The sequence below is a fragment of the Octodon degus genome, unplaced genomic scaffold (genome assembly GCF_000260255.1).
Source record: "Octodon degus isolate 3935 unplaced genomic scaffold, OctDeg1.0 scaffold00002, whole genome shotgun sequence".
Taxonomy (NCBI): domain Eukaryota; kingdom Metazoa; phylum Chordata; class Mammalia; order Rodentia; family Octodontidae; genus Octodon; species Octodon degus.
In genome coordinates this window covers 1861887-1878888 of record NW_004524578.1, presented here as the reverse complement: position 1 = coordinate 1878888, position 17002 = coordinate 1861887, and the positions used below count along the sequence as shown (strand labels likewise).

The 17002-nt window shown below is 45.2% G+C and overlaps 1 protein-coding gene across 1 annotated transcript in view; it reads right to left on the bottom strand.

Annotated features, from left to right (window-relative positions):
- Otud7a (OTU deubiquitinase 7A) overlaps positions 1-17002 on the bottom strand; it is a 153104-nt gene that overhangs the window by 123486 nt on the left and 12616 nt on the right. The window contains exons 2-3 of the mRNA XM_004623441.2: positions 5484-5578; positions 3839-3993 (exon numbers count right to left, since the gene is read on the bottom strand). Coding sequence (XP_004623498.1) covers positions 3839-3989 — 151 coding nt within the window. The 5' untranslated portion in view covers positions 3990-3993; positions 5484-5578. The remainder of the gene's footprint in view (positions 1-3838; positions 3994-5483; positions 5579-17002) is intronic.

Here is a 17002-nt window from a genome sequence, read left to right as displayed (position 1 = left end):
TGATGAATGAACTCAAGACACACATAGGATCTGCATGCTAGAGACTACAAAACATTGATGAATGAACTCAAGGAAAACTAATGCAGAAAGTAAGACTACCCTTTGTAGACAGTGATATATCCAGGGCAGACTCACAGTTTTAATATAATCCCAACTACAATCTCAGTAGACTATTTCATAGAGGTAAGGTTATCCTACAACTTATGTGGCAAGATAAAGGAAGTAGAATAGTTGAAATGCTCTTAAAAAATTACTTCAGAGGACAGATAACACCCAATTTTAAGATTTACTACAAAACTATAGTTAATAAATATGGTTGCTGTTGGTAAAGAAATAGCCGTAATGATCAATGGAACAGAACTGCTGTCAAGAAACAGAAACACACACGCATGCACACACACACACACACACACACACACACACACACACACAGAAATCCCCAACGTATACCCAGTTGGTTTTAAAAAATATGTGGAATGCAATTCATAGTCACTAGACAAAGGAGGGTATCTTTTAAAAATAGTCATGGAATTACTGGACAGCCATATACAGAAAAATGGACCTGAGCCTACATCTCACATTGGGCTTGGGTCATACATCTAAATATGCGACATGAAAGTATAAAACTTTCCAAACAACATAGTGGAAGAGCATCTTTACAAGCTGGAGTTACAAAGAGGTTCTTAGACATGTAGCTGAACCCTGGTGAGTCGGACTGCATCGAAATTAAAACCTGCTCTGTGACAGGGACTGCTAAGGAGAATGAAAAGTGAAGCCACACCAGGAGAAAGTAGCAAATGATGTAGCTCACAAAGGAGTTACTCATTTATTTATTTTTCATTTTTTTATGTATTTGGCACAGGGTCTCACTACACAGCTTGGACTTGTGGTGATCCTCCTGTTTTCAGCCTCCTCAGCACTGGGATTACAGGCATGTGCCACCATGTCCAGACTCAGTCACTGGCTCAGCATGCCCCGGGGGCATGGCACGAGGGACTGAGGATTGAACCCTGGTCCCTGCACTTGACAAAGCAGGCGCTTAGTCCACTGAGCTATCTTGCCGGCCCTTTGATAAAGGATTTATACTCAGTAAAAATACTCAGAACTCTTAAAACACATGTACAAGAAACCAATTTATAAATGGACAAAAAGCATCAAACAGATATTACACAAAAGAGAATATGCAGATGAAAAAAATTAACATCATTAGTCCTCAGGGAAAAGAAAAGTACAGTCACAAAGAAACGTTACTACGTTAAAATAAAAACAGAAGGAAAGAAATACCAAGTGCTGGTGAGGGCGGGGAGCAGCGGGACTCTCACTCGTTGCTGGAGGGAAAGCTAACTGGCGCAGCGGCTCTGGAAAACAGCTCGGCTACTTCTTACAAAGCTAACCACCCAAAGGCTAGAGGCACCAGTGCTCCCACCTGCATGCACCTACGCTAGGAAAACTAGCTCTGTGTCCGCAAAAACTCTCTTCTGAAGTACTTAGCCACACTCTAGTTACAGCTACCAAAATTAGAAAATAACTGAAATGCCTTTCAACAGAGGCATCAGCAAGCCACCATCCATCGCTACAATGGGCCAGACTTCAAAAGCAAACAGAAACATACGTTTATGGTTTTGAGATGCCGCTTGGCTGGGTTTGTCAAGAGTTGTGCTCCGTGGAAGACCCTAGTTTTCAAAGACTGGGCTCTGAATGACTTCACTTCTAGGATGTCCTTAAACTCAGGACAGATCACAGAGCGGGGGACGCTTGTGAGTGTGGATGGATAGGTGAGGGGCTCCCTACAGAAACGGGAGGAAAAGCTGCGGTGGGGGACAGGGGCTTCATCCTGAAGGTGCTGGTGGTCACGCAACCCACGCGGGTTATAATCCACGGCTGGGCACACAGAAGGCTAGTTTTTCATTTATCTTCGTTTAAAAAATAAAAGGAAAAATGAAAAGAGCTAGGTAACTGCTGCGTGCTGTTTAAGGCTGTCTCCAGCCTCCTGGCGAGGCCGGCAGAGTCATGACATCCGCAGCGGCAGAATGGCTCTGCTCCGCGTCGCCCGCGCCACCGGGCACCACAGCGTCCAGCACCGACGTCCGCTCTGCAGGGTGCGTTCGGCTCCGAGGATGGGGAAGAAACCACCGAAGCTCGGCTGCTTCAGTCTCACAGCTGACAAGCGTCTGGGCTGGACTTGGACTCACCGGCCCTGCCCCCAGGGCCACGCTTGCTCCACGCCCGCTCCTGTATGGCGCTCTCATGCAAAGAACCAAGCTGCGGAAGCCAGCAGCAGGAGGCTGCCCAGCACGGAGCGGGCGGTGGGTCGGAATTCTGATTCACACATACCTCAGCCTTGCTAAGTGTACCTTAATCTAAGCCCTGAATTTATATGAAGTAGGAAAGGCCGAGGGGAATTTATAAACCGTGCTACTGTCGCCTTCTCCTCATAATCTCCCGACAGGTGGCTCTTGATTATCAACAGCATTCAAGGTTGTCTCCATTTCTAAAAATGGACAGCAATCTGTATTTCTTGCTGAGTGACTTAAAAAGTCGTTGTGGCTTAGAACACTCAACTATGTGTTTATTAATTCTATGAACTGCAGATTGTCAGGAGGGCCATCCGGCGTGACTCAGTGGTGGCTGGTGGTGGAGCCATCGATAGAGCTCATCAAGAACCCTCGCTCCACGTGGATGCTCCTCACCAGCAGGCCGGCCTGGGGCCCTCCCTTGAGATCCCACCCATCACACTGGCTGGCAGCTGGCTGCGGGTGTGCTGGCTCTCCCCAGCCTGGCTCATTTGTATTATGAAGAAGTGGTAATAATTGGTCTGCTCTGTTCTCACTGGAGGTCATTTAAATAAAACTTAAGACTTAAAAAAATTTTTAGATACATTTATTTTGAAAATAGCAGTTAATGTATAAAATTTTCACCTTGACTGTATGCTGATATCTGTGATTGGAACAATTAGGTTGAGGACAGCAATGTGTATTACAAAGTCCATGGTTGAATGCCTCTCATTTTGAACTTCTCAATGGGTACCATTCCTAATGTCTTATCAATTATTATTATACTCTCTTTAAAATAAACTAAAACAAAAAAAGACAAGGAAAAAAATTAACTGATCAGAAAAAAGAAATAAAGCATTTCTTCCTGCTCTCACATGTGACCTGTTACCTGGTTCTTCTCTATCTCATTCCAACACCAACAGTGTCAACTAAAAACAAATCAAAACTACACGATGCAAATCCATTCTAAAGACAGAAACTGGAGCTTAATTTTTAGTCTATTGGTTATGGCTAAATGCCTGAAAATATCACACATGTGAAGGATACACAAATGGTCTATCCATGTGAAAAGATTGTTGACAGAAGATTTTATTTCTTGCTTGTGAATTATTTCCAACTACTCGACCAGCTACCATTTTTTTAACCAATAACACTACTAGCTTAAGCATTTCTAATTCAGCTAAGACACAGATAAGAAGCTAATGTTTCTAATAAAAGTATTTTCTTGAATATTCCACAATTACTACTCTACTTGACATATATTTTAAAAAAATTATTATTGATATATCTTGACTGAATATTGATTAAGAATTAATGAAGCAAAATCTCTTTAGTACCACATGAATTTTTATTATAGAGTTGGTTGATCTATTGCATGTCTAAAATAAAGACAATAACAAAAATAATTTCATTACCTAGGTCAACACTTTTTTTTTGCACTGAAGGTTAAATATCATCTAAGTAACCCCTTTGTCAAGTGACAGGAATCTGCTTATGTGCCATCCTTGCTTGGACAGCACCCAGAGCCGAGTGGGTGGCAGGTGGGGGATGAGGGCTCAGCTTACCTTCCAGCAGGTCTCTGGCCAGACCAGGTTCTGCCCCCGTGGACCGAACAAAGTCTGACAGGACTGCGTCCATATCAAGCGTCATAGGATCATGTGGAAGTGCTGCCCAGCACTCAGCTGAGGTGGGGTTTGGAAGCAGGCTAGAAACCATCCATCTGCAAGGAAACCAAGAAAAGCGTCTCACTGTGTGCTGAGATTCGGGAGAGCAGCAGCTGCTGCCCCCCTGGGGTACAGGGCCCGACTGGTTCGGGACCACTGCCTTGTTCTCCATGGCAGCTATTATATGACAAAGCCAAGCTGGAGTGTTACTCCTTTGCGCGTGCCATAGCAGATGAGGGGATGGGTGTCCGGGTCCTCCAGCACTCACATGCTGAAACCCCCGCTGCGGGCCTGACTCCAGGAGGTGGGGCCTGCTGGAGGGGGCCACGAGGCACAGGTGGGGTCATGGACCTATGAAAGAGGCTCCCCGCCCTCTGTGGAGGACGGCATGGAAAGGTGCCGCCACTGCACATGAAGGGGCGGCTAGCTTCAGTGGCCAACACGCCAGGGCCCTGAATTTGGACTTTCTGACTTCCAGAATGTGAGAGCTGAGTGGATGCTGCTTTGGGGCATCCTAGTCTGATAAAATTCTTAACAGACCACGCCTGGCAGTCTTCACTCACTCTAGTGCTCCCAGGCTTCACATTCTATCCACTTTTGTAACAACTGATGGGAAAAAAGACCAGATTTAAAAGGAAATCAAAAACCTAGTACACGGAGAGATGAACCTGGGGTACTTAGAGTTCTTATCCTTTTCTGAGTAATACAGACCCGCAACACTTCTGTGGTGTCGTGCTGCGACCCACCATACCCAAGGACATCTTTATCCATGTGTCTCCTACCCAGCTTGCGCACATGCCTGGCCACAGGCGAGACCCTGGAATGCCCAACTTGCCAAAGCTGCCTGCTTATGCATCTACCATCTCTCTACAAATTGTCACACCCACACTATTAATCCAACAAAATCTGTAAGGGAGACAGATGCCTAAGCAGAACGACCCGGCCAGTATGTAGAGTGGACCCAACAGTGATTGCCGCTGTGCGGAGGAGTGACCTTTAGGTCACACGTGAGAGGGACTCACACCCAGAACTGTGTGGAGAGGGGTCAGCTAAGTGTGGCCTGTGGCCCCGTGAGGCCCACCACCCGCTTTTATAAGTAAAGCTTTATCGGCACATAGCCACACGGCTTGATTCACACAACTATGGCTTCCCTTCCCTATGGCTGAGTGGGATAGTTAAAAACAGACCTTGCAGGGCTGCAAAGCCAAACATACTTATGATTTGGGCCTTTACAGAAAAGTTGGCTGCCCCAGGATGGGCGATGGATTGTACACAGCAAGCGTGTCACTCCTCGTACGCGCGGGGGCGCGGGTGACTGTAAATCGGCCGCTCTCCCTCTTTCCTGCCTTCTTCGCTGGTGACCGTGGGGACGGCTGTGCTCAGCAGGCAGGCTCGGCGGAGCCACCCGGCTTGAGGGCCGGCCCGCTGGCTGAGCACCCGCGGCTGTGCCCCGGCGTCCTCCCCGCAAGCCCCGGGCCCGGCCCATCTGTGCCTCGCGCGCTCCTACTTGAGCGTAGTTTTCTAAAAGTTAAGAAAGTTATTTGACCTGGTGTTTATGGTCCCAATTAAGAAACTGCCTCCTTCCTTCTCTCCAGGAACCAGCGCCTTGGCCCGAAGAGTCTCTTCTCTCGTCACCGGCACCTAGGGGACAAAGCAGAGAACAAGGGCACGCTACCCTCCGCAGGTGGGGAGGCGGCGACTTTGCTTCCTGTTGCAGGTCACGGCTGGGGTGAGCCCCCGTCCTTCTGGGGGATGCAGGCGCTCGTGGGGGTGCAGCGAGGCGGGCAGGCAGCAGCGCCCCTCGCCGCGGGCCTAGGTGAGCCCTTACATGTCCACAAGCACCCCTGCAGCAACGCAGGGCGTGTGCAGCCTTTCTAGCGAGTACCACCCCGACGCACGTGATTGGCGCGTCTGTGGCACAGGGGACATCGCGCGCAGCTCGGCACCCTAAGTACCCAGGGCAGCAGCACCGAGCGCGTTCGCCCCGCTCTGCTGCCTCTGCCGCCATCCATCCAGTGCCTTCATCTCCCAACCCAAACCCCCTGTGCCTCCTAAACACAAAGTCTCCCTTCTCTGTCCCCTGGGTCCCAGCAACTCCATTTCCCGAGCTAGCAGTTCAGCTGCGCTCAGTGCTTCAGGCGGCAGAATCGCCGCGCAGGTCGGTGCATTTATGTCTGGCTTGTCTCACTCAGCAGGGCTCCTCCAGGCCAGCGCACGCGGTCAGCATCCTCGCAGCAGCGTGGAGTCATGTGTGTGGCCTGCTCTGTGTCTTATAGACAGAGCGAAGGGCGGGCTCCAGGTGCATGTTTTGGGTAGCAAGAAACTACTGTGCGCGTGTGCTTCAAGACTGATTTCTTGGGGCCGGGGAGACAGCTCAGTAGAATAAGCGCTTGCCTAGCAAGCTCAAGGGCCCGAGTTCAATCCCCAGTTCCGGAAAAACAAAAATCAAAAACAAAAACAAAAAAAGACCGATTTCTTGTTTATTTTATGGAAAAACGGTAAAACAAAATTTCATAAGAGAATAACAGCAGTTAATCCATTACATGTTGCCATCGTTAAAGTAGTTGCTCAAGGTAGAAGATATGGGCATAAAAATTTCTCCAATCGAAATTAACGCAAACCTTCCTTTTCAATAAAGTAAGAGACACCAACAGTATAACTGAATCGCATTTTCCCCCTTTTCCCTGCTGACCTTTGCCCTTTCATCCATCCTAGTTTCTTTCTTCCTTTTGAAAAATTGCTTCTTGCTTTATGATATTTATTGTACATTTTTAGAACTTATTCACTCTTTTAGTTTCTCGAGCCAGGGAGACAATACCGTGCTCACATACACGAGTCTGATTTATATTCCTGAGTATGGTCTCAAGTTGTACCCATTTATCTATAAAGGTCTCAAGCTTATCCTTTTTTCGCCAACGTGTACTCCACAGTACATAATGCCACGTCTTTTTTATCCATTCCTCAGTTGATGGGAATGAGTTGTTTAGTATTTAACTACCTCAAACTGTGCTGCTATAGACATGGGTGCACATACGACACGATGGTATGGTGTTGTTAATTCTTCTGGGAAGATACCAAGAAAGGGAACGGCAGGGTCGAATGGGACCTGCGGTCTAGCTTTCTGAGGAATCTGCACACTGATTTCCACAGTGTGGCCTCAGTCTGCACTGCCACCAACAGTGGAGAAGGGCTCCGTCTTCCTCACAGGCTCTCCGGCATTTGTCATTCACTGATTTCTTGATGATAGCTATTCTTCTGGCATAAGCTGCTTCTTCAGTATTGCTTTAATTTGCACCTCTCAGATGGTCAGTGATGTTGGACAATTTTGTATGTTTATTCACCATTCGTATCTCTTCATCTGAGAAGTGTATGTTTATCACGTTTGCCTATGAAAGACATCCATTACTGGGTTGGGTCTTTGAATTGGGGGGAGGGTCTGATTTTTTTCAATTTTGTGTTCTTTCTAGACAGAAGTCCTTTGTCTGAGGGACAACTGGCTGATACTTTTTTCCCATGCTGTGGGTTGCCTCTGCACTTGTGGTGATTTCTTTTGCTGTATAAAAGTTCAAGACTGCTGTCTTACTTATGCCCCTGCAGCACAGCACCAGGACCTCACCCTAGTGGCAATGACACAGGCGGGGCGGGGCCCTCAAGGCCCCTGGGTTCTCACCACAGCAGCGGTCCACATGCTACTGCCCCGGGCCACGCTCCAAAGGCCACCACCATGCCTGTTGATCTACGTGGCTGCTTCTCGTGGCGTGGGCCCCAGCCACAGGCCCTGCTTGGCTATAACTTGCAGTGCCTTCTCACACCCTGACAGAACATCTCTGAGGGCCTCAGCATCTGCCCTGGGAGAGCAGGGCGTCTGACTGTCCTCACGGTGACTTCGCCTGGGAGAGGCTCACCACGTGAGGTCAGGAAATATGGTCTCCGAAGCAGTTCCCAGGACCAGAATGGCTCCACCACTCACCATCTGTGTGACCTCAGGCAGGCTACTCCAACTCTGTGCCTCAGTTTCCCAGTCAGCAGAAAAAGAATAATGATAGTGCTTCATCTGCTACAGGGTTTTAAGGAACCTTTGAGGTACCTAAGTGCACTGGCCAGGAGCACAAGCTCAATCAACAGGAATTACTGTGGAGCTCTTGGCAGGGACCCTGGGCTACTCTCTGCTTTCTGGGCATGCAGTGGGCACCAGAATGCTCTGGCACAAGAAAGGGGTCTGTCACTGGGCTGCAGCATGGATGCACAGAGGCCCATGCTTAGTGGGCTCCTGCCTCTGCTACCCTTCTTCCCCATTTCCGTTGTCGCCCAAGTCCCCAGCAATTCTGGTTAGGCCTCCTTTGTGGGGCTTCTGTGGGAACAGAGCCCTGCTGGGCTCTCCCTGCAGTTTCTGGGCAGAGAAAGACGGATGCACCCATGAACGCAGGGCTCTGAGACAACAGCTGCACTTGGGAGACCATTTGGGGCAGGAACCAGTCTAAAGGGAAAGCAAATTGTAGGACAGAGACTTGGCAGGACAAGCAGCCAAAGGTGCTCAGGATCTGCTGTTCTTCAGCTTTGGTTTCAGTGGACCCAAATGAAACACGACTTCAAGCTACTCATCTGAGAGGTTGTAGCTGGAGCCAGGGAGGTGACAAGGTGGGACGGGGGAGACTGACCCTGGTGCTCAGGCTGGCCATTTGTGTTCTGGTAACCAAAGGAACAAAAGCAGGGAGGATAAGTGCCCGGAGGTGGCTCGCCAGCTCTGGTAGCAGGGTGTGATATCTCTCCCACAGCTGGCATGTGACAACTCTCCTGACTTGGAGTGGCCGGCGCCATGAAGTGGACTCTGTTTTATCCTCCTTTGTCTCCTTCAGGCTTCGTAATGCCTGGCACCCCACAACGTCTGCATGAAGGGGCAGCTGGGGGGCTGCAGGCGCAAAAAGCAAGGGGCGCAAAGAAATGGAAAGATTTGGCGTTTTAGTGCTATTTTTAAAAGGATGAGTGTAAATGCACCCCAGAAAAGACAGTGTCAGAATTTTCATTTGAGAAATGAGTGTGAGAACAATCCTGCCTCCCAAAAGTGCAGTAAGGACAAAGTAAAATGACACCAAAAGTCATTTTTCTATTTCTTTTCTCATTAAACTTTGTTTTAATGGGTCTCAAAATTCTGTGACAGATTTTTGGTCAAGTTGTTTCCATTAAAAATATTGATTTTATAGGTCTTGCTTTATCTTGGTCTTAACTATCCAGCAGAAAAGTATGAAAACAAAGTATAAAAAGTAAAGCCACATTAATAAGCTGAGCTGTAAAAAGCTCAAGTCAACAACTCTGGACATTGCCAGTCTTACGGAAAACCCACTACTGTTATGGACTACTGGACTCTATTGGGAGATTCTGCTGAATTCAAGCACCTACAGTATTTAAATGATGATGGAATGCCCTTCTCTGACAAAATGAACCAAAAAAGTGGGATAGAAATAAATGACCCTTTTGTATCTGTATACTCAAAATAGGATAGATATACAGCTCCTCTCTCTTAATTCAATGAATAGAGAGGTTTGTAATAATAGTGTTTGAGACAGGATATCATGTCTGCATCTTGTACAATGAAAAACCACTAAGACAACAATATGCAATGTATTAATTACTGTAAATGTGCCAGCAATTGGTTATGAAACTGTCTCATTGATATTTGTTTCTCAATAAAATTATTTTAAAAAGTATTGATTTTAAAAACTGATAACTTAAAAACTTCCCCCCCCCAAAAGTGGGCCACAAAACATTCTCCTTTCCTTCTGAAGGTTTTACGATGCATTGTTTAGCCAGTCTTTCATTATTAAACTTAAATGGCCAATTGGGAGGAACAGTTCTTTTTTTTTTTTTTGTGCAACCAGGTATTGAACTCAGACCCTTGTGCTTGCCAGGGAAGCGCTTATTCCACTGAGCCATCTCCCTGGCCCCTGGGAGGAAAGTTCTGAGATTGGTCTTCTACCACTGATTAAGACTGGGGTGTCAGGTGTCAGGGATAATATTCATTTAGCCTTCTGAGCTTTCTGGGCAGACTTGGTGACCTTGTCAGGTCCAGCAGCCTTCTTGTGCACAGCTTTGATGACACCCACAGCAACTGTCGGTCTCATATCATGAACAGTGAAATGACCCAGATGTGGACAGTCAGAGAAGCTCTCGACACACATGGGCCTGCCTGGAACCATGTCAATAATGCAGCATCACCAGATTTCAAAAACTTGGGCCCATCTTCCAGCTTCTTACCAGAGTGGCAATCAATCTTTTCAGCTCAGCAATCTTGCAAGCAATGTGAGCTGTGTGTCAATCCAGGACAGGGGCACGGCCAGCACTGATCTGGCCGGGATGGTTCAGGATAATCACTTGAGCAATGAAACCAGCTGCTTCCATTGGTGGGTTGTTTTTGCTGTCACCGGCAACACTGCCACAACCAACATCTTTGCCAGACACATTCTTGGCATTGAAGGCTACACTGTCCCTGGGAAGAGCTTCACTCAAACCTTCATGGTGCATTTCAACAGACTTGACTTCAGTTGTGACATTTACTGGAGCAAAGGTGACCAGCATCACTGGGTATAAGAACACCAGTCTCCACTCAGCCCACAGGGACAGTGCCAATGCCACCAATTTTGTAGACATCTTGAAGGGGCAGCTGCCAAGGCTTGTCAGTTGGGCGAGTGGGTGGAAGGATGCAATCCAAAGTTTCAAGCAGTGTGGTTCTGCTGGCATTGCCATCTTTACGAGTGACCTTTCCATCCTTTGAACCAAGGCATATTAGCACTTGGCTCCAGCATGTTGTCACCATTCCAACCAGAAATTGGCACAAAAGCTACAGTGTCAGGGGTGTAGCAGATTTTCTTAATGTAGCAATTTACTTTAGCAATTTCCTCATATGTCTGTAGGGTAGGGTATCTGTAGGATAGCTCCGTGGAATCCATTTTGTTAACACCAACAATTAGTTTTCTCACACCAGTGTGTAAGCCAGAAGGGCATGCTCATGGGTCTGCCCATTCTTGGAGATACCAGCTTCGAATTCCCCAACACCAGCAGGAACAATCAGGACAGCACAGTCATCGGAGATGTGTCTGCAATCATGTTTTTGATGAAGTCTCTGTGTCCAGGGGCATCAATGATGGTCACATAATACTTGCTGGGCTCAGATCTCCACAGGGAGATGTCAATGGTGACACCACGCTCACGCTCGGCTTTCAGCTTGTCCAACACCCAGGCATACTTGAAGGAACCCTTCCTCATCTCAGCAGCCTCCTTCTGAAATTTTTCATTGGTTCTTCTGTCGATGCCACCGCATTTGTAGATCAGATGGCCAGTGGTGGCAGATTTGCCAGAGTCCATGTGTCCAACAACGGCAATATTAACGTGAGTCTTTTCCTTTCCCATGTTGGCTTGGATTTAGTGGTGGTTTTCACTACACCTGTGCTCTCATGGCAAACCCATTGTGACAAGGCACATATACTGATCTTACTACTATTAGCGTAGATTTAAAATGGTTAAACAGATGCATTTCTGGTACTGAGGAGTTCCACTCTGCCATACATGTACATACTCATCTCTACGAGGAAGGACAAACTAAAGCAAGGGAGCCTGTGTGGTCTGATCTTGTCCTGCCTGGCAGGGAAGCCCAGGGTGTGCAGGCTCATGGCTGCACAGATTCCATCTGTGGCATTAAATGGCCAGATGCCAACATTTCTATTTCCAGAATCTGCTGTCTATCCACGCTACCTGGGCAAAGTTCTGTGCATATACACCAGTCAACTACACCTTCCAGGGCATTTCTGTAGTTCTGCGCACACCAGAAGACCTTCTGTGCAGGGCCTGTGCTCCAAAAGATCACATTATCACCTTCAAGTAGGTCTACACATATCACTGCATTTGCCCTCTGCCACACAAGCTGGAGTTAAGGCTGCGTCTGGGGTGATTTGGCCACAACACAGCAACTACTCTAGGAAACTCGGTCTCAAAGCTCCTGAGTGAGAAGGGGCTTGTGACAACGAGGTGGCAAGTTGGAAGGAGCCTGCTCACTTTTGTGGGGAGAGGAAAGCCAAGGGAAACTGAGCCTGCAGTCTTCCATTGAAATGGCACAAAAAGAACTGCCTGCAAAGCAAACAAAAGCAACAGGAATGGCTGGCTTGGGGACCACAGGTGACAGGGCCACCTGGTTGCTGTCCTCCAGCCCCTGGCACTGTGACAAATCAATGGTGGGCTGCCCTGGGTTGCCACCTCCACTCAGGCACAGAGGGAGGTGCAGAGGCAGTGCCACTGGGGGCACATCTGCTGATCCAGGGGCCACGACTGGGCCCCTCCCTGGATCTCAGGGCTTGGGTAGGCACTGGGAAGCACAGCTCAGGAGGAAAGTGGGTACTCACAGTCACATGTGTGTCAGCAGTCTAGCCCCTGACTCCTGAGCTCCAAGTTTTAGAGCAGCAAAGACAAATCAGAATGAAGCAATGGTATAGATTTTGAAACCTTTTCCTCTCCAATGGAAAAAGCAGATGAAGACTGTGATAAATTCTAATGAACACATTGCTCATGGTAATAATGGAAAGTGTTAACTTTCAGTGTCTCATTTCTTCTGTATTTCCAGCTACTTTTCCTCCCATGTTACTATAAACAAATCCAGACAAGAAGATGTGTTATACACCTCTTGAAACTCCTCATGGTGAATGTAATTGTTATGTACCATAAACACATACTAACAAATATAAACATGTAAAAGAGACTATCTAATCAATACATATATCAGGGTTGGCCAGATAGCTCAGCAGACTAAAGTGCCTGAGGGCAGGCTCAGGGACCAGGGTTTGATCCCTTGCATGCTGTGCCAGCCTTGCCCCTGGGGCGCACTGAGACAGTGAATGAGACTGGGCGTGGTGGCGCACAGCTGTAACCCCAGTGTTCAGGAGGCTGAAAACAGAAGGGTCACTGCAAGTCCAGTCTGTGTAGTGAGACTCTGTGGACCCTGGGCTAAATACATTTTAAAAAATACGTATGTCAACCTATCTCTAAGAGACTGTTTAAAACATAACCATAACACAGTTATCATAAGAAGAAAATACCAGTTCTTCAATGGAATTAATATCCAGGTAGCAGGCAAATTTCAATGAATCGAAGTATTATAAATCTGTATGATCTTTGTTTTTCTACTTGTTTGAACCAGGATTCAGATGAGAACCACATGCTGTAAGGGGTCAATATGTCTTCTTTAATCTTTTCCTCCTCCTCTTTTTCTTTCTGCTTTCTGCTTATTGAAAACCCCCATCATTTTTCTTGTAGAGTTTTCTACTATCTTTTTTTTTTTTTTAATCACTGATTGCTCCTGTTGTATCCTGTGGACTCTGCACTTCCTATAACTAGTACTTTGATAAAATACTTTCTAAAATTCAGGTTCAATTTTGAGAAAGTCTTTGGGGCTGTTTCGACCAGGTAGGACCCAAAGTCTGACCACTTCCATGGTGACAGCAGCCACTCACAGCAATCGATGGCTTAAGAGTCACTCACACTGAAAGCACAAAGCATTCATTACTTCTTCATTTGTTAGCTAGAATCCTTACATAAAAACAAACTTCCACTATTCTTTTCAATTCAACCAATGGTAGACCTCAATTAAAAATATAACATAAATGTTTTGTTTCCCACTTTTAAACTCTTTTTATTGGATGAGTTGGTTTGCTAGCTTCCCCCACTGACAAGTAATTCATTTGCTTTTTGGAAGTATGATTCTGTGTGGTACAAAATTTTCCTAATACTCACGAGACCCTGGGCTTAACCCTTAGCACCAAAACATCATTTTGTATTCATGGATTCCAACACATTTGATGCAGTTCAATTTGTCCAATATGGGTGCCGTTATCATCTTTACCGATGTGCAGATTGTGAGCTGGCAGGGGGATGGAATGCACAGGCTAGACGCAAAAGATTTTTAGGATGGTGAAACTCTTCTGTATGACAAGGCCATGGCAGACACATGGTATCATATATTTGTTCAAGTGCATGGAGTGCACAACATGACTCCTGATTTTAAGCTCTGGACTTCAAGTGACTTTGATACATCAGCGTCTGCTCACAAGCTGTAACAAGGGCAGCACTTTGTGATGAATGTTGTTAGTAGGAGATGGGGTGGGCAGGTACACAGGGAACACAGTTTTGTGCCATTTTATCGAAGCCCAGATATCCTTGTGGCAAAGTCATGATTTCCATGTAGGTGTACTTTGATCCAAAGGTTGCCTCTCTTCTTCTTTCAGACAAGATCATCTCTTTACAGAGCGACACAGTGACCTCAGAAGGGCTCAGGTCAAAAACATCTGATGGTTTCAAATACTGTGACCACAGATGCATGGTTGGAGGCAAATCAGTTCCTTAGCTGATGCTCAATTGTATCTTTCATGATTTTGTTCCTGATGTGAAAAGATGGAGGAAATGTCTCTTCTAAAATTTATCATTGAGACAAAAATAACATAATCAACTCAGTAGTTGCAGAAAAAGCATCTGACAAAGTCCAACATCCATTCATGATAAAGAAAAACTACAGAAAGTTAAAATAGATGGTCTTTGGTTTAATCTGATCAAAGCCGTCTATGACAAACCAATAGTCAACATCATAGTAACTGGTCAAAACCTAAAAGCTTTGACTTTAAAATCAAGAACAAGATGAATGGGGTCAGGGAGATGGCTCAGTGGAATAAGTGCTTCCCTGGCAAGCGCAAGGGCCTGAGTTCAATCCTCGGTTCCACAAAAAAGAAAAAAAAAAAAAGAACAAGACGAAGATAGTCCACTATCACCACTCCTATTCAATATAGTCCTGGAAACATTAGCCAGAGAAATTAGAAAATAAAAAGAAATAAAAGATATAAAGATAGGAAAGGAAGAAGTGAAATTATCATTGTTTGTAGATGGCATGATACTCAGTACAGAAGACATCAAAAAACTCCACGAAAATATAATAACCAAATTAAGTACCATAGCTGGATACAAAGTAAACAGTCAAAAATAAATAGCATTTCTGTATACAGACAATGAACTCAAAGTCACTGAGAGAGAAATTTGGGAAAGCAGACTTTCACAGTAGCACCTAAAAAAAGAAACACTTAGGAATTAATTTAACAAAGGAATTAAAAGATCTATACATGAAAAATTACAGTACTATGAAAAAGGAGATCTAAGAGGATATCAGAAAATGGAAAGTTATCCCTTGCTCAGGATAAGAGAAAGCAATGTAGTTAAATGATTATACTTTCAAAATTGTTATACATATTTAATACAATATCAATCAAAATGCCACTAGCATACCTTACAGAACTTGAGAAAACATTCCTAAAACTCATCTGGAAACGAGAGACATGGAATAGCAAAAGCAATTATAGCCAACAAAGGCAAGCAGGGAGCATCACAAACCACAATCCCTGACCTGAAATTATACTATAAAGCTACTGTGATAAAATCACCATGGTACTGGCAAAAACAACAACAACAAACAAAAAACTAACCTTTAGGATCAGTGGACCAGGATAGAGGATGCAGACACAAATCGAAGTACACTCATCCAACTGATCTTTGACAAAGGGGTCAAATGTGTTCATTGTAAAAATGAGAGTCTCTTTAACAATGGCACTGGAAAAACTGGCTTTCCACATGCCAAAGACTAAAACTAGACTCATTTCTCTCATTATGCCTAAACTAAAGCCAAAATGGATTAAAGATCTAAATACTAAAAGAGAAACACTAAATCTACTGGAAGAGAAAATAGGTAGAAATCTTGAAGACAAAGGTGCAGGCAAAGACTTCATGAAAAAAACAAAACAAACAAACAAACAAACAAACAAAAAAAAAACAGACCACATAGTAAGTGCTACGAAGAATCAATAACTGGGATCTCATCTTATTGAAAAGCTTTTGCACCACAAAAGAAGTCACCAAAAGACTGAAAAGGCAACCAACAAATTGGGAAAAATTATAGCCAATTGTCATTTGACAAAGGCCTTCTATCTAGAACATATAAAGAATTGAAAAAAAAATCAGACTCACCCCATTTCAAAGACCCAATCCAATAATGGAAATCTGAGATGAATGCACATTTCTCAGATAAAGTAATACAAATGGCAAATAAATATAGGAGAAAATGTATAGCATCACTGGTCATTTGAGAAATGCAAATTAAAACAACACTGAGATTCCATTTTGTCCCAGAAAGAATGGCTATCATCAAGAAATAAACCAATAATAAGGAGGCCATGAGGAAAACGAACTTTTCTTCACTGTAGGTGGGAGTGTAGACTGTACAACCACTGTGGAAATCAGTGTGGAGAGTCCTAAAAAAACCCCTAGGATTAGAGTTCCCATTCCACACAGCTACTCCCCTTCTTGGTATTTTCCTGGAAGAATTAAAAATGATCACACCACAGTGATACACGTGCACCACTGTTTACAGCAGCACAATGTTTTATTTTTATTTATTTATATTTTTGAGACAAGGTCTCATTATGCAGATTGGTTTGGCCTTGTGCTCACTTTTGTAGCCTCCAGGCTGGTCTCAAACTCAAAGAGATCCTCCTGCCTCAACCTCCTGAGTGCTGGGATTATAGGTGTGTGCCACCATGCTCCGTTCTGGGGTCACATGGAAGGCACCAGCATGTGGGGCCAAGATGGTGCTCCCAGGCATCTGGAGCCAAGACCACAGGCAAGTGGGGCTGGGGATTGAACTTGGGTCCTTATGCTTGCCAGACAGGCACTTACGCCTCTGAGCTATCCCTGTGGCCCTAGCACAATGTTTTAATAGCTAAATCCTGGAAACAACTCAAATGCTCATCAACCAAAGACTGAATAAAAAATATTTGGTCTTTTTATCCATGGATTATTACTCAGCCATAAAGAAACTTTTGTAGGTAAATGGATGCAACTTGAGACAATATTCATAAGGGAAATGAACCAGACACACGTGTAAACATCGTGTTGTCTCCTTGGAGTAAGAAGCTGAACGAGGGTCCAAAATGTATAATAGATATTGTGAAATGGGAAGAAAGTGTTCAAAAGGAAAGAGAAACCTGG